Source organism: Vulpes vulpes, chromosome 6 (assembly GCF_048418805.1).
Source record: "Vulpes vulpes isolate BD-2025 chromosome 6, VulVul3, whole genome shotgun sequence".
In the NCBI taxonomy this organism is placed as follows: domain Eukaryota; kingdom Metazoa; phylum Chordata; class Mammalia; order Carnivora; family Canidae; genus Vulpes; species Vulpes vulpes.
In genome coordinates this window covers 50776181-50797182 of record NC_132785.1, presented here as the reverse complement: position 1 = coordinate 50797182, position 21002 = coordinate 50776181, and the positions used below count along the sequence as shown (strand labels likewise).

The 21002-nt window shown below is 38.2% G+C and overlaps 1 protein-coding gene across 7 annotated transcripts in view; it reads left to right on the top strand.

Annotated features, from left to right (window-relative positions):
- The window catches only part of NALCN (sodium leak channel, non-selective), a 312076-nt gene that overhangs the window by 185830 nt on the left and 105244 nt on the right, over positions 1 to 21002 (top strand). For 5 of the 7 annotated variants that reach the window (XM_072760965.1, XM_072760966.1, XM_072760971.1 and 2 more), the window contains exon 15: positions 12787 to 12861. The exons of the other annotated variants lie outside the window; for them this stretch is intronic. In XM_072760965.1, coding sequence (XP_072617066.1) covers positions 12787 to 12861 — 75 coding nt within the window. The remainder of the gene's footprint in view (positions 1 to 12786; positions 12862 to 21002) is intronic. 7 annotated transcript variants of the gene reach the window in all.

The window sequence follows — 21002 nt, the reverse complement described above, 5'->3', positions numbered from 1 at the left end:
ATTCATTCATTCATTCACTCATTTGTGAATTCAACTAATGTTTACTAAGCATCTACTATGTGTTTAAGTTCCTTTAAAACTATGGAATAGCTTAACTACTGATCATGGGTTAAAGGTAAAATAGATTTAAATGAAATCATCTATGTATGGTTATAACCTATCTAATTATTTTTCTATTAAAACAGTATACTTGTTTGCTAATCCTCATGGCCGATTTTCCACATAGATTTGATCCTTTAGTGAGTCTCACACAAAATGAAAGCGAGAATAAAAATGATTCAGGCTAGTAAACTGTTTACTAAAGCAATTTTTTTTTCAGGAGAACTTCTACAGAGATCACTAATATGATGAAATAAAATATCAAATCTGGTACTTTGACTTCTTGGGCAGTCTAAATTTTCCTTATAGGGCCAAAAACATGGAATACTGAAGCACTTCCAAGGACTCCCAGGGGCTCACCTGCACACCTAGGAATCCACAGAGCACATCTGGAAACCCCATATGTAATTGTGCCTTTCATTCTACTGATTCAAGTATCTGCCCAAAAAAATTATTGTAATTTTTTCACCATGATTTTCAAAGAGTGGTTCTAAGTTAAAACTTATAATTTTTTAAAAAAGATTTCACTTACTTATTCATGAGAGACACAAAAAGAGAGAGAGGCAGAGAACACAGGCAGAGGGAAAAGCAGGCTCCATGCAGGGAGCCTGACATGGGACTCAATTCCAGGTCTCCAGGATCAGGCCCTGGGCTGAAGGTGGTGCTAAACCGCTGAGCACCCGGGCTGCCCAAAAACTTATAAATTGAAATAATTTCTTCTGTTATTCATAATCTTTTCCAAATCTGTAAAGCAACAAGGGCACTTTGGTAAATAAGGAGGAGCATAGCTGTGGTGTTCAAAGTCTGGAGTCAGGCTCTAGCTCTGCTGGTCACGAGATGTGTGACTTTGGAAGAGATGTGTGACTTTGGAAGATTCAGACAACTTCTCTTACCTCTCTGTCAGGTTGTATCTGAAAATGAGGATAATAATGCCTCACATGCCTATTTTCCAAGATTGCCATCTACATGTGAGCTGTATTTTTGAGGATGTATTAGCCGTGGACTGTGAAGATGATCACAGCTCTCCCCAACACTGAGTTTAAATAAGATGATGTGTGCATTTAAAGGTATACATTAATAAATGTCAAAAATTTACTATGTTCAGATGTTTTTAATTTCTAGAAACAAAGGATTATTGATCAGTTTAAACTGTCAGTGATGCCCCTTCCTGGACCAAGGCCTTCGCTGCCTTAATCTTTCCTTCTTTCCCCACACCCCTTCTCCCAGACAACGATTAGGGTGCATTTGGTCTGAAGCTACCAATTTTATTTTACTGAATTTAACATGCTATCAACTATAGGAAGATTTCTTTTGTTTGACATTAAGAAAAAAAAACAAATAACCAGACACATAGATGAGAAGTTGCATACCAGTTTCAGAGTTGTTAAAATTTGAAAATAAATGTCTTAAAATCAATGAAGTGCATTAGTTCCCCACATATTTATGTATCCATCCAACACATATAATGCTTTAAGTTTAAGATTATGATCGACAAACATTTTATACCATTAGCTTTTAAGATTCATATTAATTTTCTAGTTTGAGAAGCTCTGCTCCAGTGCCCTGATGGTAATCCCTGGGGGAGATGTCCTTGTACACTTCTTTCGCTGCTATGACCACATACCATTCTGAAGCCAATTTATATGTGATCATTGTTTCCTTCCCTCAGATCATTAGTAGCAGCCATTTTCAGAATAAATGGTATCAAACTCTACATACACTCTCAGCTAAGTTTACGACCAAATACTGTTTTTGAAATCTTTTTATCTTAAGACCCATAAAATTCATTTGGTCTTTAGCACATATAGCCATGAATATATAGAATATGACCAACTATGCCATATTTGTTCATTGGGCCTTCTTAGTGGATATTTAGGTTGTCTTCCCATGTTTTGCTCTCATAATGTTGCAACAAATATGTTTGTTGTAACTTGTGTCCACTTGTGTGAGAGTTTCTCTAGGATATAGGCCAGAAAGTAGAATTCAGGATCCTGGATCCGGTCCAGATGGCTCTGTGGCATGGGTCTGCAAGCCCATATATCAAATCTGGCCCGCAAGTTTTATATATATATATAGCGTGTGAGCAAGAGATGGTTTGCACGCTTTTAAATTACTATGTAAGTATGCACAGAATTTCATCAGTGTTGCCTCTTGGCCGTCAAAGCCTAAAATATTTACTGTCTGGATCTTATATCCACTATCCTAGTTCTTTGCATGAGCTGCACTAATTCACCCTCTCAAGTGCAACAGTTGAGAATCCCTGTGTTCTTACATTCTCACTTATAGTTGATATCGTTAGACTTAAGATTTTGACAGTCTGATGAGTAGGATGGTAGTATCACTTGGCCTTATACTTGCATTTTTGAATTTCAATCATTATTAATAAGGGAGCACTTCTTCATAAGTTTACTGGCCATCTTTGTGACTCACCCAATTGTATTGTAGGCTTTACCTATTTTCCCAGTATCCTCTGGGTAGTAATCCCATGACTACTGTAGGTGTTGCAAATCTCCTCCCTTAGGCAGCATTTTGCTATTTCAGTGTGTCTGTGAGGGCTTTTGACATTATATTTTGATGTGGTCAAAATGATGAGTTTTTCAGTTACGTTCAGTATTTTTTCTGGATTCATGCTTAAGAAATTATTTCCCACCCTGAGGTAGTAAAAATGTTCTCCTCTGTCTTTCCCTAACTGTTTTAAATTTCTACCTTTCACCGTTAGGTCTTTAAGGAATCATAACATACTATTTGTATGTAGTGTGAGACAGATAGAATACACTGTTGCACTAAAACTCAAGTTGGTTTTTCTTAACCAGATTTATGTGAGATTTTTTTAAGTTTTGAGATACTTAGTTGGGTTCACCAATTGTGATAACCAAAGCCAAAAGGTCAACTACACAGATTTTTTAATTTATAAGTGATTTTTTTTAATGAGAACTAATTCAGTGAAAGAAAGTGTTCAACATAACTAAATTAAATCTGATATTTCCACCTCCATAATATACTGCCCAAAAAGTCTTTGGACTGAGGTCACTTCCTAGTACCCTGGAAATTGTGCTTTAAGCATAATCAGCAGTTGCCGTGTTTTTCCTGACATCTTCCAAACCACAGTCACTATCCTGAGCTGATCAAGTTAGCTCAATCTGATTCAACCCAGTTTTCCTGAGTCTCAACTGCCGTATCTAAGTACTAACCTACAACCTGGCCAGATTAGGCAAGAGCATAATCCCTGCCCTTTCTGAGCCTACAACCAGTACAGAAATAGGACTAGTAAACACAAACCAACCAACCAACCAACAAATAAAACCTATCATTCAAAACCAAATGATGCAAGTGTTAAAAGGCTGCGGATTGCTGTGTGATCAGTGCCCACATAGTAAACTTCTGATTTTCACTCATCCAGCCCTACCTACTCTGAAATAGTTAAAATGCTGACAGTAAAAGATCTGGAGACCGTTTGTGGATTGACATATAAATATGTGGATGGAAGCCCTAGGCCTGTGAGACATATGCATCACATTCCCTTAAAAATTGAACACTAGGGGCAGCTAGGTGGCTCAGTTGGTTGAGTGTCTGCCTTCGGCTCAGGCCATGATCTCAGGCGCCTGGGATTGAGCCCAGCACTGGCTCCCTGCTCAGTGGGGAGTCTGCTTCTCCCTCTCCCTCTACCTGCTGCTTCCCCTGCTTGTGCTCTATCTCTGTCAAATAAATAAAAAAAAATCTAAAACAAAACAAAACTGAACACTTATAAGTTAAAAATCTCTATTCCATAAGCCTGTCTTTAGGCTTGAACTTAATTAAAATGAGCATTTTTCTTAAATTGTATGCTTCTTTTTGCAAAATACTACAAAGCATTCTAAGCCAAAGAAAGAAAGAAAGAAAAAAGAAAAACAGTCCACATGAATATACAAGCTCTGCTTTGTTTTTATCCATGCTGGCCCAGTGGTGCCGCACAACCCAGGGAGTTCCTGATTTAGTCTTTTCAAGGACAGGCATATGCCAAGCAGCAAAACAAGAAAAAAAAAAAAAAAAAAAAAAAACATGTTTGGCTGCAGTTTGTTCTGGAATAAAAAACAGCGGGCTATTCCATCGCCCCCTGGGGGCACCAATTTGTCAGCCCACAATGAAAATCAAGCTTAAGTGTATAGCAAATGCATATTCATAACCATTATCTATTGTCTCTTTAAAATATCTCCCTCATCCGCCAGGTACGTATTGTGTATTTCAGTCCTGATTGCAGTTTGCAGAGTGTTTGTGAAATTCGTCTTTTCTCCCACTTTGCCTATGATTAGGGGATAAGGACTATGGAAGACTTACTTATCCAGTTGAAAGACTATTTTTTTCCCTCAGTGTTTTTCCCTTTATTATTGTTTCAAAGGAAAGCCCTGTGATGTGAATACTGAAAGAGTGAAAATGTAATTAAGCGTTCATTGTGGATAGTCTTTTTGTTACCTTTGAAGTGCTTGAATTAACACAGCAATCTCTTGATTTTGCTTCTGTGGTGACAGATTTCTGAGAATAGTCATATTTTGCTGACAAAAAATGGGCACTCCAAAGTATAAATTAAATAACTTGATTTTATAGAATTCATTTAAAAGTGCATCTGTGTTGAACATACCCCGTTTTACATTGCTCTGATTACATTTGACTTTTTGTTGACCTGTGTAAAAAGTGAGATTGTTTCCAACTACAGCTCACAAGACAACTTAGGATAGTGTGATTCTAAATGGTAAGAAGGAAAAAGAAAAACCGGATTACAGGATGTTGACCAGATGCCTGTTGTGCTTCTATTGTATGCTTGAAAATAATTTTTATGAAGGAAGTATTGATAAAGTTCACTGTAGAGAGAGATGAAACTGAAGGTGACACTTCAGCTAATGGGCTGTCGTTAAGCTGTATCACAAGGAAAAAAATAGTAAAAGTAAACTTTAAAGAAGTGGGAAGGGAAAGGGGAAGATGTATAAGACAAGGAGATGACTGTATGCAGAGTTAGAGAGAATGCAAAACAGAGGTAGAGGTTCTCAGCCAAGAAAACCCAGTGTAAAATGGTAAGGTCACCCTCTTTCAATCAAAATAAACTGTGACTTTCAGCAGCCTGAGTCATGTTGATCCAAAAGTTGAGTGTCAGGTAGAGAGGATGAGAAGCCTGGTGAGCAGAATAGTTATTTCACAACCAAACTGGAGGGATTAATGAAACTAGGAACACACCTGCTTCTGCATTGTGTAATTTACCAAACTGTGCTGAAATGTATTCTGGGTAAAAAGAAGGAAGACAGGGGATCCCTGGATGGCTCAGCGGTTTGGCGCCTGCCTTTGGCCCAGGGCGCAGTCCTGGAGTCCCGTGATCGAGGCCCACATCAGGCTCCCTGCATGGAGCCTGCTTCTCCCTCTGCCTGGGTTTCTGCCTCTCTCTCTCTCTCTCTCTCTCTCTCTCTCTGTCTATCATGAATAAATAAATAAAATCTTTTTAAAAAAAAGAAGGAAGACAGATTGTCTATAGCTGAATGTATAAAACTTAAAAAATAGCAAATACCTAGCAAACCCTTAGTTCAAGAGAATCTGGCTTTTTCAGTAGAGTCTAAGGAGTGAGAGGAGCAGTCAGAGAGGGAAAGAGCAGTCATAAGATTTTGTGGTGGCCAAATACCGACACTGGGGCAGGAACCATATAGAACCTGGAAATGGATGCTTTGAAATTCACTCAGCTAGAAGGTCAGAATACCACCAATATATTGATATGTCATTCATAAAAATTCTAGGAACAAGATTTGCCAGGCTTCCAGAGACTTAATATGTGGCATTTCCCCCATTAAATTCATTGTCAATACTAAAAATATCTTGAGAATGGACATTATAATCTGAGCAAAGTAGAAGAATTAGACACCTGTGATATTTTAATCATTATTCTGCAGTTTTTCTTTGAAACTGGTGATTCACAATGTATCAATATTGCTCATAAAATAAGAAAGTAGTTGTATTACATCACTATTATGATGGTAGAACTATCTGCAAAATGGTAGAACAAATACTTGTGTTGCATATTAAAATAATGGAATGTTATAGACCTATTAAAAGTGGCTGGTAGCCAAAGCATAAATATATATGAACTTCTTTTTTAAGGCATTGCAGAAAAAAAAAATAAGGCATTGCAGAAATTAAATACCACTGCATTGAAAGTCTATATGTGCCTTAACAAAGCTCAAGAGGAAATGAAGGGCTATACCATTAGCCTCTTTCCCCCCTGAAAATGCACCATTTAAAAAATTGTGATGTAGTATTCTCTGCCACATAATTCAAGTATTATGTAAATCTAAATTTTAAAAAAATAAATAAAGCAGAGCAAGTTGACTGCATAATTTAGAATTGGCCAAGTGTAAAGGTAAAAAGAGTGTTTTATGGAAATGAAGCTCTTGTGACTCAGTGTGGTGAGTCCCTATAGAAAGTATATATTATATCAATCACATTTTAATATAAACCTGTAAATCACATGTAATGGCTGTGGTAAACCTTGTGGTACATGTACCACCTGTAAATAAACACTGGAAGTAAGATTCAGGAGTCAATGTAATGGGTTCAGAATATTCATGACCATTATTTCAGCTTTCTATAAAAACAGAACCAACAAATGAAAAAAAAAATTGAAGGAATCGGAGAACAGTTCTTGCTTTCAGAACTAAGACTCGTCCCCCAGTTCTATGACTTCTGGGGGAGAAGTGGCCAACACCCAGACCAGCACGCACCCTCTGCCCAATATGCACAGCACTAGGTCTATAGGAAAAGAATGTCTCATTGACACTGAAAATTAAATAAGACGGGAGTGGACCTGTCAGCCTCCCTTCACTTCTGTTTCTTCATCACAGTAGTTACTGCCACCTTATTAGAGTCTGTGAAAGAACTACAAAGTAATTCTCACCTCTTCTCAATCGCAGCAGCTAATCCTGCCTCTCCTGCACCCCCTATTTCCATTCCAAATAGGCAAAGACCCAGACCTGGTTCACCTCTCACTCTGAGTGCTAAGTCACCGCTGTATCACGATGCTCGGTGACGGGGACCAAGCTAAAAGTCCTTGTCCAAGTGGAGTTCCCAGAGGAAATGCCAGCTCCACACAGATTTTTAAATACGGCTTCACGTGTGTGCCATCATGTTGTCAGGTTAATTAAGCAGTGATGCCTAAACATGCAAAGATATTTGTTGAATGAACTCAAGTTTAATGATAATGAAAAGCAAACTTTGAACTTTCTCTTATATTCATTTAGTGACTGTGTTACCCAGACTCCCTCCCACCTGCTTCATTCTGTAGATGCAAGGCTTTCAAACCACACAACCCCTTCCACATTTTTCCTAGCAAAGCCAAAACTTTTCCTTTTTGTGACTTGCCTTCTTTCTACCCTGAAAACTAAACTCCTATCTGCCTGGGAAGTAGAAACTGTAGGGAGCATCCTATGTCTGTCTCTCTGTCCTGCTCTGAGAGGATCTTTTCTTTCTCTCTCCTCTGGGAAGAATGTATCAAATGACTGTTTTTTCTCTTAAGTAACAAGACCTTATTTATTTAATAGCCCTTTGTCAAACTGTACTTTATACTGTCTAGACACTGTTTCAGTGAGCCAATTTCAAATAACTATATTATGCATTAAAAAATTACACTTGGGAGGAAAAAATTAACAGAGAGAAAGCTAATGTCATTACTTAGTGATTATTACAACCTCACTCTCACACCTCCCAAGCTCCCTTGGTGGCATTGGGGTAAACTGCCATGCCTCTGGCCTACGTCTCTGGTCTCTGGGAGCTGAGCTCTGTGGTACTTAACCACCCACCAGGCCCCTAAGAAGCCACATGCTTCCAAGGTCTTGTCATCACATGTGCCACCTGGAAATCCTTTCTTATAATTCTCTTCCTGCTAAAATCACCTTTCTCCTTGGTATCTTGATAACTTGGTAGTGCATGGTTGGACTTTATCAATGCCTCACCATCTTAAATAAGTAGCATTCAGAAGACACACTTGGGCCCATTGGCCCCGATCAGCTCTCAGAAGTCTAAGTGCTCAGGTGGCACAGGACTAAATGTGTTGATAACTGATTGGGTTGACTTTCTGGTTGCCAGTCTTCATACTCGTGTGAGCCTCTCTCTCAGCCCCCACTCCAGGTTCCCTTCACATTCTTCCTTTCTGATAAGAAATAACATTTTCTAGGATGGAACTTGAGGGAAGCAGGGCGGTACAGTGTGTGTCCCAGGTAGGGGGGCAGCCACACTTAGAGCAGCAGCAGTATTGGTGCCAACCTGGATGTGTTCCACATCTATGACTTGACACCATTTCTCGTCAGAACTTTGAGGGGAAGTAGCCCTGCTGGAGGCCCCACATGGATGAGGGTTGGCCTGCACAGAGTTGAAGGTCTATAAAGTTCTAAGAGAAAGGGGCCTGAAAGATGCTCAAGAACAAGTCTGTCTCCATTCCCACCTGGCATGGCAGAACTTTCTGACTTCCCTGAATGTTGACAGCCAGTGTGTAGGAACAACACTAGAATGAGAACAACAGCGCAAGCTAGAGACCAGATGGAGAGTTGAGGGATTTGAATGAGGAGCCCAAAAAAGATGTGTCTACTTCTTAACCCCCACACCTGTGAATTTGACCTTCTTTGGAATAAAGGTCTTTGCAGATGTGTTTAAATTAAGGTTCTTTGAAATGAGACATCCTGAATTATCTAAGTGAGCCCTAAATCCAATGACAAGTGTCCTTATAGGCAATAGATGAAGACAAGATATGGGAAGCAAGAGAAAGCCATGTGAAGACAGAGGCAGAGGCTGCAGGGATGCCACCACATGCCAATGACAACCTAGGGCCTCTGGAAGCTGGAAGAGGCAAGGTTGATCCTCCCCTGGAGCCTCTTGAAGGAGCATGGTCGTCCTGACAGCCCAATTTTGGACAGCTCACTTCCAGAGTTATCATAGAATACATTTCTATTGTTTCCAGCCACCAAGCTTGTGCGGTTCACTATATCAGCCCTAGGAAACTAACACAGAGGGTGTCACTATGAATCAGTTCTTAGCAGGAGCTGCAGCAGCTGAATTGGTGATCAAGTCAGGGAGGCCCCAAAACAGGCACTGTCACTGCCCGTGATGGGGGACAGAGGACAGGCCACATGGCCCAGTGGACCAGACACTGATGACAAGCACACCCTTGACCTTTGGCCAGCAAAAGGAGCATTTATTCAAATGTAACTGAGCTTGAAAGGACTAAATTGAATTGATATAGCAAGATTCAGTTTTCAGCCATCAAGCAAATGGAGGATTTGTGGACTAAATTAAATCCATTTGTAGAAATACCAAGAAAATTATTTTAGTTTTGCATATCTAAATTTATGTCTGTATATCTTCATACAGGCTGTACCACACCACAGGGTTGTCAGAAGATTAAATGATAAAGGGGATCAACTGCAACTCACTCATCTCTTGTTGTTATTATCCATAATATTTCACAGACAAGGACCCCAAAACTCAGTGTCTGGTGGCTAACTGAAGTCTCCCACCATGGCATTCTTTCTTCCCAGCTGCCAACCAACGGCTGCTCAATTTGATTGTAAACTTCATAGCAGTGAGCCCAATATCTTATTTGTGTTCCTGACCAGTCAGTGTCTGACACATCGATGGAGCCCAATCAACTGCCTGTCGAATTTAATCGAATAACATAACCTCACTGTCCTTAAGTAGCCTGCCATCTGTGTGGTGTTGGGAAAATAATTAAAAATAAAATATCCTGCCAACCCAGAAAACCTCTCCACCACGGTAGATGAGGAAAAAAAATAGTTTTATTATTGAATCAGCACTAATCCAGACTGCAGTGGGCATCACAGGCAACCCGCTAAAGAGACCGCAAAGACAAAGCAGTCTCACCTTGTATACATATCGCCACGTTACATCTGTGTCCTCAAGATGAAAATAACTAGGCCTCACATAAGAAGGCTTGACAGCACCATTTGTTAGAGTTCCCCCTAAATTCACCTGGTAATTGGGGTGGCCATCTGTGATAGCTAATTACCTTTTATCCAGAAGAAAAAGGAAACTGATCTCTTCAAGACAAGTGGGTAGTTTTGCAACATGGCACCAGGTTGCTAAGTGACACTCCCCTCCCTCCACGAGAAGGGTAAAGGGAAATAGATAGGGTGCTGTCTGCCAGACATTCATATGTCAAAGACATTGAACCCCCCCCCAAGAAAACCATTCCTGGGTTGTAAAATAAGTGAGACTTATTTTGCTTTTATTTTATTTTTTAAAGATTTATTTATTTATTCATTCAGAGAGAGCAAGAGAGAGGCAGAGACACAGGCAGAGGGAGAAGCAGGCTCCATGCAGGAAGCCTGATATGGGACTCAATCCTGGGTCTCCAGGATCACACCCTGGGCTGCAGGTGGCGCTAAACCGCTGCGCCACCGGGGCTGCCCTTATTTTGCTTATAAAAAGATCTCAAAGAGGCAAAGGAAGAATTTGCAAAAGAAGACAAGTTTTCTAAAGAAAATGCTCTAAGAAAAGGAAGGAATCATCACTTTCCCTCTTATCAGGGATAGATAGATGATGATAGATGATAGATAGATAGATAGATAGATAGATAGATAGATAGATAGATGATAGATTTGTATGTATCCTTTATTGGGAAGATAGGAAAATTGGTTAAATTAGGACAGAGTATTGCCTGGTCAAATACCCGATGAGTGATGGAAATGGTCTACAACAGCACTTACTCCAGGCAGGAGACCTTCAGGTGGACATCTGAATTTGGGGTGAGACTATAGGGGAAGGTACACTCTTCTTCTGCTACTGCTGCTGATGAGAATATCAAGGTCATGCAAGGTGGACTGTGAATGGTCCTGTTGAGAATAATGTCTGGTTAGAGGAATGCTGAATAGATCTGTGCCTAGATGTCCATGCTGTGGCAGACATGGTGACATCAGTAAAAATCTGTCATCTAGACTATTCTGTATCTTCTTTAAGTTCTGGTAGGATCCCAGAGGACCTGGCTTTTAAATAGAAGGGTACTGGCACTTGTCCCAAGGCAAGCATATATTGTCAAAGTCTAATAATATTTGGTGGCTCATTTTCCCTTTATTATCTACTCATTGAGTTTGGAAAAGTGCTGGCTATTTACTTTTGCATAATAAATCTCTCTGGTGCTTAAAAGTCATGACTAAATTGCCTTAACTTTCTTACCTTCATGCTTAACCATATAATATTAACAAATAGGAATAATTTCTTAAGAGGGAAGTTGAAAGGAGGAACCTAAGTTCAGAATGAAAAAGATTTATCCAATGAATGTGGAACCTTAGGAAATTCAAACCTCACAGGCACTGAGGAGGGCACTTGATGGGATGAGCACTGGGTGTTATAGTATATGTTGGCAAATTGAATTTAAATTTAAAAATGTAAAAAAAGAAAAGGGACTAAAATTAAATATTTTTTAATTCTACTTTTTTGTTGCTTGCTTTCTTTTACCCTTTTTTACCCATTCCGAAAGAAGCCTAAGCCTTTTTTTTTTTAAATTGTGAAATGTGGTGAAATACAAACGGGGAGAAGTCTGTTTTCCACAAAGGCAGGCTCCATTAACATTTCTAAAGTACCTCCTTCTAGCATTTGCTCTATTTTTCTTTTTTGTACCCCCTTGCACTTCCACCATGTACACTCTTATTTAATATTGCAATGTGAGCGTTTTCTTAATACTATTAAAATTCATGAGTGCATTAGTTATTTAGCTGTATAACAAATAATGGACAATAAGAGCTTACAACGATAAACATTTATTTCTCACATATTTTCTGCGGGTCAGGAATCTGGGACAGGCTGAGCTGGGTGTTTTTAACTCAGAATGTCTCATGAGTTTGCAGTCAAGATGTTGGCGGGATTGCAGTCAGCTGAAGGCTTGACAAGGGCTGGAGGATCCATTTTTAAGATGGACCCAAATTCACAGGGTGGGAGACCTTGGTTCATCACCATAGGGACCTCTCCCTAGGGCACTTGTGTGTCCTCATAACATGGCACCTGGCCTCCACCAGGGTGGGTGATCCAAGACAGCAAACTGAAAGCCACAATGTCTTTATCACCTAGCCTCATAAGTCACCCACAATCATTTCCGTAACCAATTACACAGACCAAGCTGTATTCAATTTGGGAGGAGGCTCACAAGAGTGTGAACACCAAGTCTCCTCTCGGAGACTAGCTACCACAATGGGAATCTTTAATGGCTGTGTGAATTTTATTACCGAGATCTGCATACTGTGTTATATATTTATGTAAGGTTAGACGTTATTTGTAATAATGATATATTTCTAATATATCATTATTACAAATAACTATCAAGCACCTTTGTATATAAAGCCTTTTACTACCTAAATTATTTTCTTTGGATATAGTCTCATAAGTGGGACTGTTGAGCTATTAAAAATTTTTCTTAATTTCCATTTTACATCGGTTACATAAAGCAAATTAATATTTTATATGTTTATTTCAGGTAACATATGCATTTCCTTTAACATATTTGTGATAAATACCTTAAAATCCCTATGCAATGCTTCACAACTATATGTTCATTTTTTATTTAATGCATTCTATATAGTATATATTTTAGGTAGATATTCTATATCATATATATATAATATTTTGATATTTACGGCATGTGGGTTTTTTCATTGTTATTTAACCATTTTATAGATCCTCCTGAGTTTGTTTGTTGCGGTTATTTTGGACAACTTAGAACTTGATGAAGATCTAAAGAAGCTTAAACAAGTAAGTAATGTGTGGGGAATTCCTTAAATCTCCATTTAAAAAAAATAAGGGTAAAACATGCTTACAGATACTGTTAAAAGAGAGCTTCAAAGTAAAAAAATAGATTTTAAGAAATTAAAGCAGTCTAAGTTGGCAAAATTTTTTAACTTTTGTCCATTATCAACAAAGAAAATTTTCTATTGCTCTATACTTATCTTAGGAATATTTTCATATTACTATTTTGAATAAAAATAAGATGGATATATGACAGGAAATTGGATTGGTGACTATTCTTCTGCCATTATGTGAAGGTTGTTTGAAAATGAAATGCCTCAGGGCCAGATTGCCATTTTGCATAATTATGTGTAATACTTTTGATCATCATCATAAAAATATTAAGCATCAACTTGCCTGACCTCTAGACACTAAAAGAGAATTTAGTCTTGGTGCCCATAGTCATTATAAGAAATTGAATAGAATAAATGATCAACTGTGTGTGCCCAGTTATGCATGAAAACAGATTGGATATTATAGCATTGATAATCATATCCAAAAAATGGAAATGAAAATGTGTGTAGGTTATATGAGATGGCAGAACAATACAGGCATGATGGACCATTCTCATAGTTTCTGTCGCATGGAAGATACTTGGCTTAAGTATTTGGCTCTATCAAAGAGTTAGAGACCCTTTGAAAGGTAGAGTTGGTGTGAGAAAAGGACACTGGATAAGATATTCTTTTTTATTAAAATATAATTGACATTCAATGTTATATTAGCTTCAGGTGTTCAACATAGTGGTTCAACGATTCTATATATGCAATGCTCACCATATGTGTACTCTCTGTCACCACACAAAGTTATTACAATATTATTGACTATATTCCCTAGACTCTGCCTTTCATCCTCATGGCTTATTTTATAACTGAAAATTTGTACCTCTTAATTTCCTTCACCTATTTTGCCTTTCCCTACCTCCTCCTTGGCAACCGTCAGTTTGTACTCTGTATGAGTCTGTTTCTGTTTTTTTTTTATTTGTTTTGTTTTTTAGCTTTCACATATAAGTGAAATTATATGGTGTTTGTCATTCCCTGTCTGACAGATTTCACTTGGCATTATATCATTATATCCTCTAGTTCCATCCATGTTGTCACAAATGGCAAGATCTCATCCTTTTTATGCCCAAGTAATATTCCATTTTGTGTGTGTGTGTGTGTGTGTGTGTGTGTGTGTGTGTGTGTGTGACCTTTCCTTCATCCATTCATTTATGGATGGACACTTGGGTTGCTTCCATATTTTAACTTTTGTAAGCGCTCCAGTAAACATAGGAGCACATATATCCTTTCAAGTTAGTGTTTTTGTTTTCTTTGGGGAAATAGTAGTGGAATTACTGGATCATATGGCAATCCTATTTTTAATTTTTTGAGGCTTCATAGTATTTTCCACAGTGGCTACACCAGTTTGCATTCCCACCAACAGTGCACAAGGATTTCTTTTTCTTGACATCTTTGCCAATACTTGTTTGTTGTGTTTTTTACTTCGGCCATTCGGCCAGGTGTGAGGTGATATCTCATTGTGGTTTTGATTTGCGTGACCTTGATGATGAGTGATGTTGGGCATCTTTTCATCTGTCTGTTTGCCATATAAATGTCTTTGGGAAAATATCTGTTCAGTTTCTCTGCCCTTATTTTAACCATACTGTTTGGGTTTGGGGGGTGTTTAGTAGTTCTTTGAATATTTCATATTTAACCTCTTAGTAGATACATCATTTGCAAATATCTTCTACCATTCAGTTGGTTGCCTTTTCATTTTGTTGATGATTTCCTTTGCCATACAGAAGCTTTTTAGTTTGATATAGTTCCAATAGCTTATCTTTGCTTTTGCTTCCCTTGCCTGAGAAGGAGGATAAGATATTCTTGGATCACCCTCCCCATCACTAACAATTAGGATGTTAACAAAGAACGAAGGCTATAAAACAAGTCTTACCTAGAATTCTAGGAAGACCCTACACATTCAGAATTTTCAAATTGCATATGAGTTTTCTTTTTTAATGAAAGCAAAGACATAACCTATTTAAATGGTTTTGTTGTCATTTGCATATCTTAAAGTCACTTTAGGCATTTCATCTTTGTACTTTTGTTTATCTCCAAAGTCTGTGCTTTTAACCAAGGGTAGTCAATAAAAGAAAAAATATATATTTGATAAAAAGGATGCCCACTGTGAGCATATCAAGGAAGGATTTAAGTGCTTTCCTGTCGTTTAGCTACACAGGCAAAATGGCCCTCTGGGCATAGTGGAAATGATTTCTTCCAGATCTTTTCAGTTTGCAGCAACAGTGACAGGTTATTCAAATGAGATTTGGGAACTTCTTTTATGCCATTCATGCAAATGCTTTATGCAGCTTCTAGTTACAGAAATACGTAATTAGGGAGTTCAAAATTGAAACTGACCAACCATATCATTAGACATAACTAATAAAAATCTGTTGTGCAAACTACCTTAGTCTTTGCCTTACAAATTTGGTATTTAGATGTGGATTTTCCTGTATACCATGTTTACTGTGCATAGATTTTTTAATATCCCCTAAAAGAGGTCATTAAAATGTGTATTCTATGGATAAAATGAAAAATATTCTATTTTTTTAAACTGGTGATACAACCAGGTTCTGTATGGTTTTAAATAAACATTGGCCAATTAAAATTCCATGTCATTCCAGCCCACATTTGTAAAATAGTTTTTCCACTAAAAAGAAGTAAAATAAATCTATATGGCAATTTCTTTTCAAGTTTATGAATTCAAATGTACTAATATTTGATATTATATGTAATATATACATAACATATATATTTTTTATCTGACCCCAGTGAAAAACCAACAATTAAAAAAACCAAGACTTTAATTGACATGACTTTTTTTCTGGGCTATATAGTTTTAATATATGAGCTTTGCTTTAAGCATCTGTCATTAGTTATAAAATGGCTTTTGTTTAATCACTTGCTGTATATTAGAGATGCTTTGTATTTCTGGAAATCCTGTATACGAGAGCTGATTATTGAATTATGTCAACCTACGAGTTGAAATATCTTCTTTGAATATTTAGAGATATTTGAACGTTGAAAATTTCAACCATAAATAAAACAGCAAATTTATTTTCATTAGTACTTTTCACATTGTTCTTTGGTCATGATTAGACTAGCACTACCTATCTATTAAATTCACTTACTAATTCATACTTGAAACTCACCAAATATTATCATACTAAATTAAAATGTCCTATTCATTTTCTTCCATTTTGTATAAGAATATTTTGTTTCATGAGTTTTTACAAACTGTGTCATTTTTTTATATCCCCCCTTATTTCCAGTGATCTTGGCCTTTGAGGTGAGTCTTATTTACATAGTTTCAAGAATACACCCCACACACACACATACACACACGTGTGCACTTTCATACACATATGCATATAACTGTGTGAATACCTGAAACTTCAGCCTGTTTTTCACAGCTTCTTGCAGACCTCCAATAAAAATATGACCCGAAATACTTTTTAGTTTTCTGTGTGCAGGCTCAGCCCTTAAGGATTTAAATGCATATACTCTATTTTTACTCCCAGATAGAAAATAGAATGGGGAAGATGTAAAAGTGATTTGATTTTCTTAACATTTTAAGTTCCAGACAACACTATATATTTCATAATATGTCCTTATTCAGTACAAACTTTTTTCATCTTTTATCCTTTCACCAACTAATCTGTAGGTTCTTATAGATGCAGTAACATTTGTCAGACCTGTTCAGTGCTAGGTGCTGTGTTATTTTTACTTATTTAAATTTCACAGCAACCATGTGATGTAGGTATTATTAATATATCCATCTTACAGATGAGGAAACCAAGGCACAGAGAAGTTAAGTAACTTATCTTAGGTCACAAAGCTAATACGCAGCCAAGTTAGGACTCGAACTAAGGTAATTCGGACCTAAAGCCTAGGATCTATTATTGAGTCACAATAAAGTTGTGAAAATGCCAAACATAAGTCATGCCTATTGTGGAGGCTCACTCATAGGACTATCAATTACCCATCTAAAAATAATCATATTTTAGATAACAGAAACATCATTATATTCATGAAATAACTGGCGGTGTGAGGGGCAGTTTTCTGAGGAATGAAGGTGAATTAAGCAACCCAATCACTAAAATTATCCCAAATAGTTCTTTGTTTCCCCTGCAAAAGCAGAGGATTTAATCAGAGCCACTGGAGTTAGGACTTTTGCAGCAGGTGAGTGCTCAGAGGCTTACCATACACTCCACATGATGGCAGATGCTGCCCAAGGCACCTCTTCTCTCAGTGACTTTCTGGAGCAAGGAGCCTCTTTAGACACAGACCCAATGCGCTTGCATTATACTACATTTCAGTGAGGCCTCCAGAGACTTTTAATGTATTTTATTACGATTGTGGTAAAAACCAGTTGTGTTAAAATATAAATGTTTGATTCATAGACATTTTTCAAGAGTAATCGAAGCCAGTGCGAGTCACCTCTAAAATGGAGGGGTTAAATATGAAACATTACACAATGCTGTTAGAGAAAGTCTGTTGTCACACTTGGCAGAGGAGGAAATATCCTGAAGATGAGTGGGATAGGAGAGAGCTAAAAGGTACTGTGAAGAAACTAGAACAGATAAGAAGCAACGAGTGAAGTAGGACACTAGGAAAGCGTTCAAGATAGGAAATTAAAGGAAAGAGCACTTATGACCATAACCCAGTGATGGAGGGGGAGCAGAGGGACCAAATCCAGAGTTAGGAAAATAATAAAGTCAGGCTGCCAGATGGCAAAGGACACCAGAGCCCTCCAGGGAGAAGCTCCCTGAGGGCCGGTGCAGTCTGCATGATCAATTGTTGGTGGAATCCTGGAATCACATTCTTCTTAAGTAGCAGCATGCTGCACATCTTTTCCCCATCACTTTCTGGCCACATCCTTGGCCTCTGAGACAGTGGTTTCCACCTGAGGACTGCTGACCTGCAGAACTCTTCAAGAGAAAGTATGGAGCCAGCTGCCTTGTTTTTTTTTTTAACACTCCAGGAAGCCTAGAAGAAATCATCCGTGCACCCAATGTCAGGCCAGGTGTGCCAACTCAAATGCCAACTTTAAAACTTTTAGCTGGAAATCTGCAAATTCTAGGTGGCGGTGTAACTTTCCTTATGCCAAAGCTTTGAAGTCTTTTCATATATGCCTTCTTGTAAGGGAAAAAAAAGAAACATTGAATTATTTATTGCTTAATAAAGGCATTTTGAAGGAGAAAAGTATTTTAAAAAAAATAGGATTCAGAGGGGCATACTAAAAGGGCTCCTTTGGAACACATTTTGAGAGGTTCTAAAGTACCTGTTCCCACCAGCACTACCACCACCACCACCCCCATGGTATCACCAGTGTCATGCCTTAATAGCCACTAAGGTAGCTTTTCTTTTGTCACTCTTCAAAATAAACAATGTTCTAAAAAAACCATGCCAATGATGCTCCATGTAAAATTCATCTTTTGCTTTCTGGGTGTGTTGCATATAAGACTCAACTGGTTCCTGGCAGCAATATAGCAGTAGCATTCCTTTCATGGCTCCCATAGCTAATTAAATAGAGATCTTGCTTCTCTTTTCACCACCCTAAACCCAACACTGGCTCTGGAAATGGAGATAGACATAGATACAAGTATAGATATAAATAAAGATACAGGCAAGTAATGATTTTCTACATAAGATCAGAAAATTGACCAGAAATGAGGTTGTCTGTGAATGTGTAATTTGGCTACTGAGAAGCCAAATCAGTTTGCATACAAGCTAAAAATTTCCTTGACCCAGTGCTGTCCTCTGAACAGTGACAATGACCTTGCAAAGACACTGGAGAATGTAGGTGGGGTTTTGCAAACTTTGAAAATGAAGAAAATCCTCACAGCTTTAATGATTTTTGCAAATTCAGTGCAAGACAGCTATAAAGGGTCTTCTTTCAAGCAGTATAAAATTCATTAAACTAAGGGAAAAAAACCCACAGAGATGCCTCGGGAAAAGAATCATTGAAAGGGGAAGTATAGATAGTCTATTTATATTAAATTCAAAACTCTGAAATTAAAACTGTCTCCCCAATGCTGTAACAAGTCTCATTTGAATCCTGGTTCAAATTTGATGATGTTTGGTCTTTGGTAGTATCCACTGCATAGTGAGGATGAACATGTAAAGGAGCTTTTCTCTCTTAGGCCTTTGTTTTTTTAAATTATATTCCTTTTAAAATATGAGCTCTAGGGGAATGTTTCTCTTCAGCCTTACCTGGGAGCTTTTGTTTTCATCTCTGCTCTGTGTCTATATTGAGGTGTTTCCAGATGGAGAACAGTTGCACAGAGACACATGGTTGGGGATTGTGCCATTCAGCTTAGCCCTGATTGCTGTCTCCTGATCTGGGTCAAGCCTTCAGTCTTCCCAGCATTTTGCCCATGAGTGAATTCATTCAACTTAGTGTAACATAAGTGATGTAACTCTGTGATAGTAAATACCACCCATCGAAAACTACCTCATGCAAGGCACCACATGTTAAATTATTGGATTTTATGCTGAATATTAAAGACACAGAAACTAACACTCAAAGGACATTTCTTGCCCAAGTTCATATAGTTTGTAGATACCTAAGTTGGAATAACACAGGCTCTCTGACTCGAATCCAGTGTCCTCACCAAAGGACATCACGATGCCTGTGCAGAGAACCAGTTCCTTCATTCATTATGAGATGCGTGTCTAGAAAGTAGGTTGGATGATGTGCTTACATTTGCAGATTAGCATATTCTCTTCCTGTGTATGTATAGACTGAAGGTCAAATTATAATCAGAATATAGCGTAGTGCGCCAGGAATCATGGGGGGGGGTGGAAAGAGGAGGGCTGCGTGATTCAAATATGTAATAGCATCAGGCTAAGGTCATATGAGGTATCCCTTTCATAGATAGGATGTTACTGCTCAGAAACTAGATCTGTTTCATAATCTGGGAGTCTGACTGTTTATCTTCTGTGCTTCAGATATTGTGGGTCTGAAGGGGTAAGGGACATAATGATGACCAAGTTAGGGGTAAGGGACATAATGATTACCAAGATACTGTTCCTGCCTTAAGTTACTTATAAGGTGGTGGGAGAAAGTGATACATAAACAGATAATATAGGGGCTTGGGAGCACATAGGAGACACAACCAACTTTGAGGATGAAATCAGAGGTGTTTTCTCACAAGTATGGTGTAGACTGAAATCTGAAGTAATGCCTATCTGAGTGAAAGGCATTAGAAGAAAATGGCATAAGGGAGGATATTCAGGACCAAGAGAACAGCAAGCTTCTACTTTTGGCAAGAAAAAGTATAGTGGTTTTTTGGAGACCACTATGAATGAAGGAACTGGTTCTCTGCACTGATACCATGATGTCCTTTGGCGAGGACATTGGATTCAAGTCAGAGAGCCCATGTTATTCCACCTTAGGCACCTACAAACTGTATGAACTTAGGCAAGAAATGTCTTCCTTTAGAAGTTCACTGTGTATTGAACACCAATAAAAATTAATTTATTAAAAAAAAAGAAGTTCACTGTGATTCAGGTGTTCAGCAAAGGAGAAATGGCGTGTTGGAAAAATGAGCAGGGAACTACAGGTGAAAAGTTATGAGCAGTGCTGAGAATTTAGATATTATTCTAAGGGCATTTAAGCCCAAGAGTGACATCATGCCCCCTATATTCCAGCCTCAGAATAGAAAATAGACTGAAGGAGCCCTACACTGATGATAAGAGCATCAGCCCTGAGCCAGATGGTGATCACAGCCTCAACTAAAGGAAACTGAGACAAGATAATATACAGGGGTGGTGGAATATAGAGAAGGGAATACAGAGGGTAAGATTTGGTGACCAGTTGGAAGTAAGAGAAGAGCAAAGGCAGGAGACCAGGGTATCACTCAGGTTTCTGGATTGCCCGAGGTGTGCCAAGACAGAGACCACAAGAGAAGGAACAAAGAGAAGTTTGGTATGTTTTATTTTGGCAGCAGGAGGGCAGGGGGAAGCTGTCCATGTTTACCACGAGATGCCTGGGATATATTTATGAGACAAGGTCAGTGGGTAGATAGAAGGTTGAAAGCTTAAGCAGAGTGTTGGAGCTGAAATAGA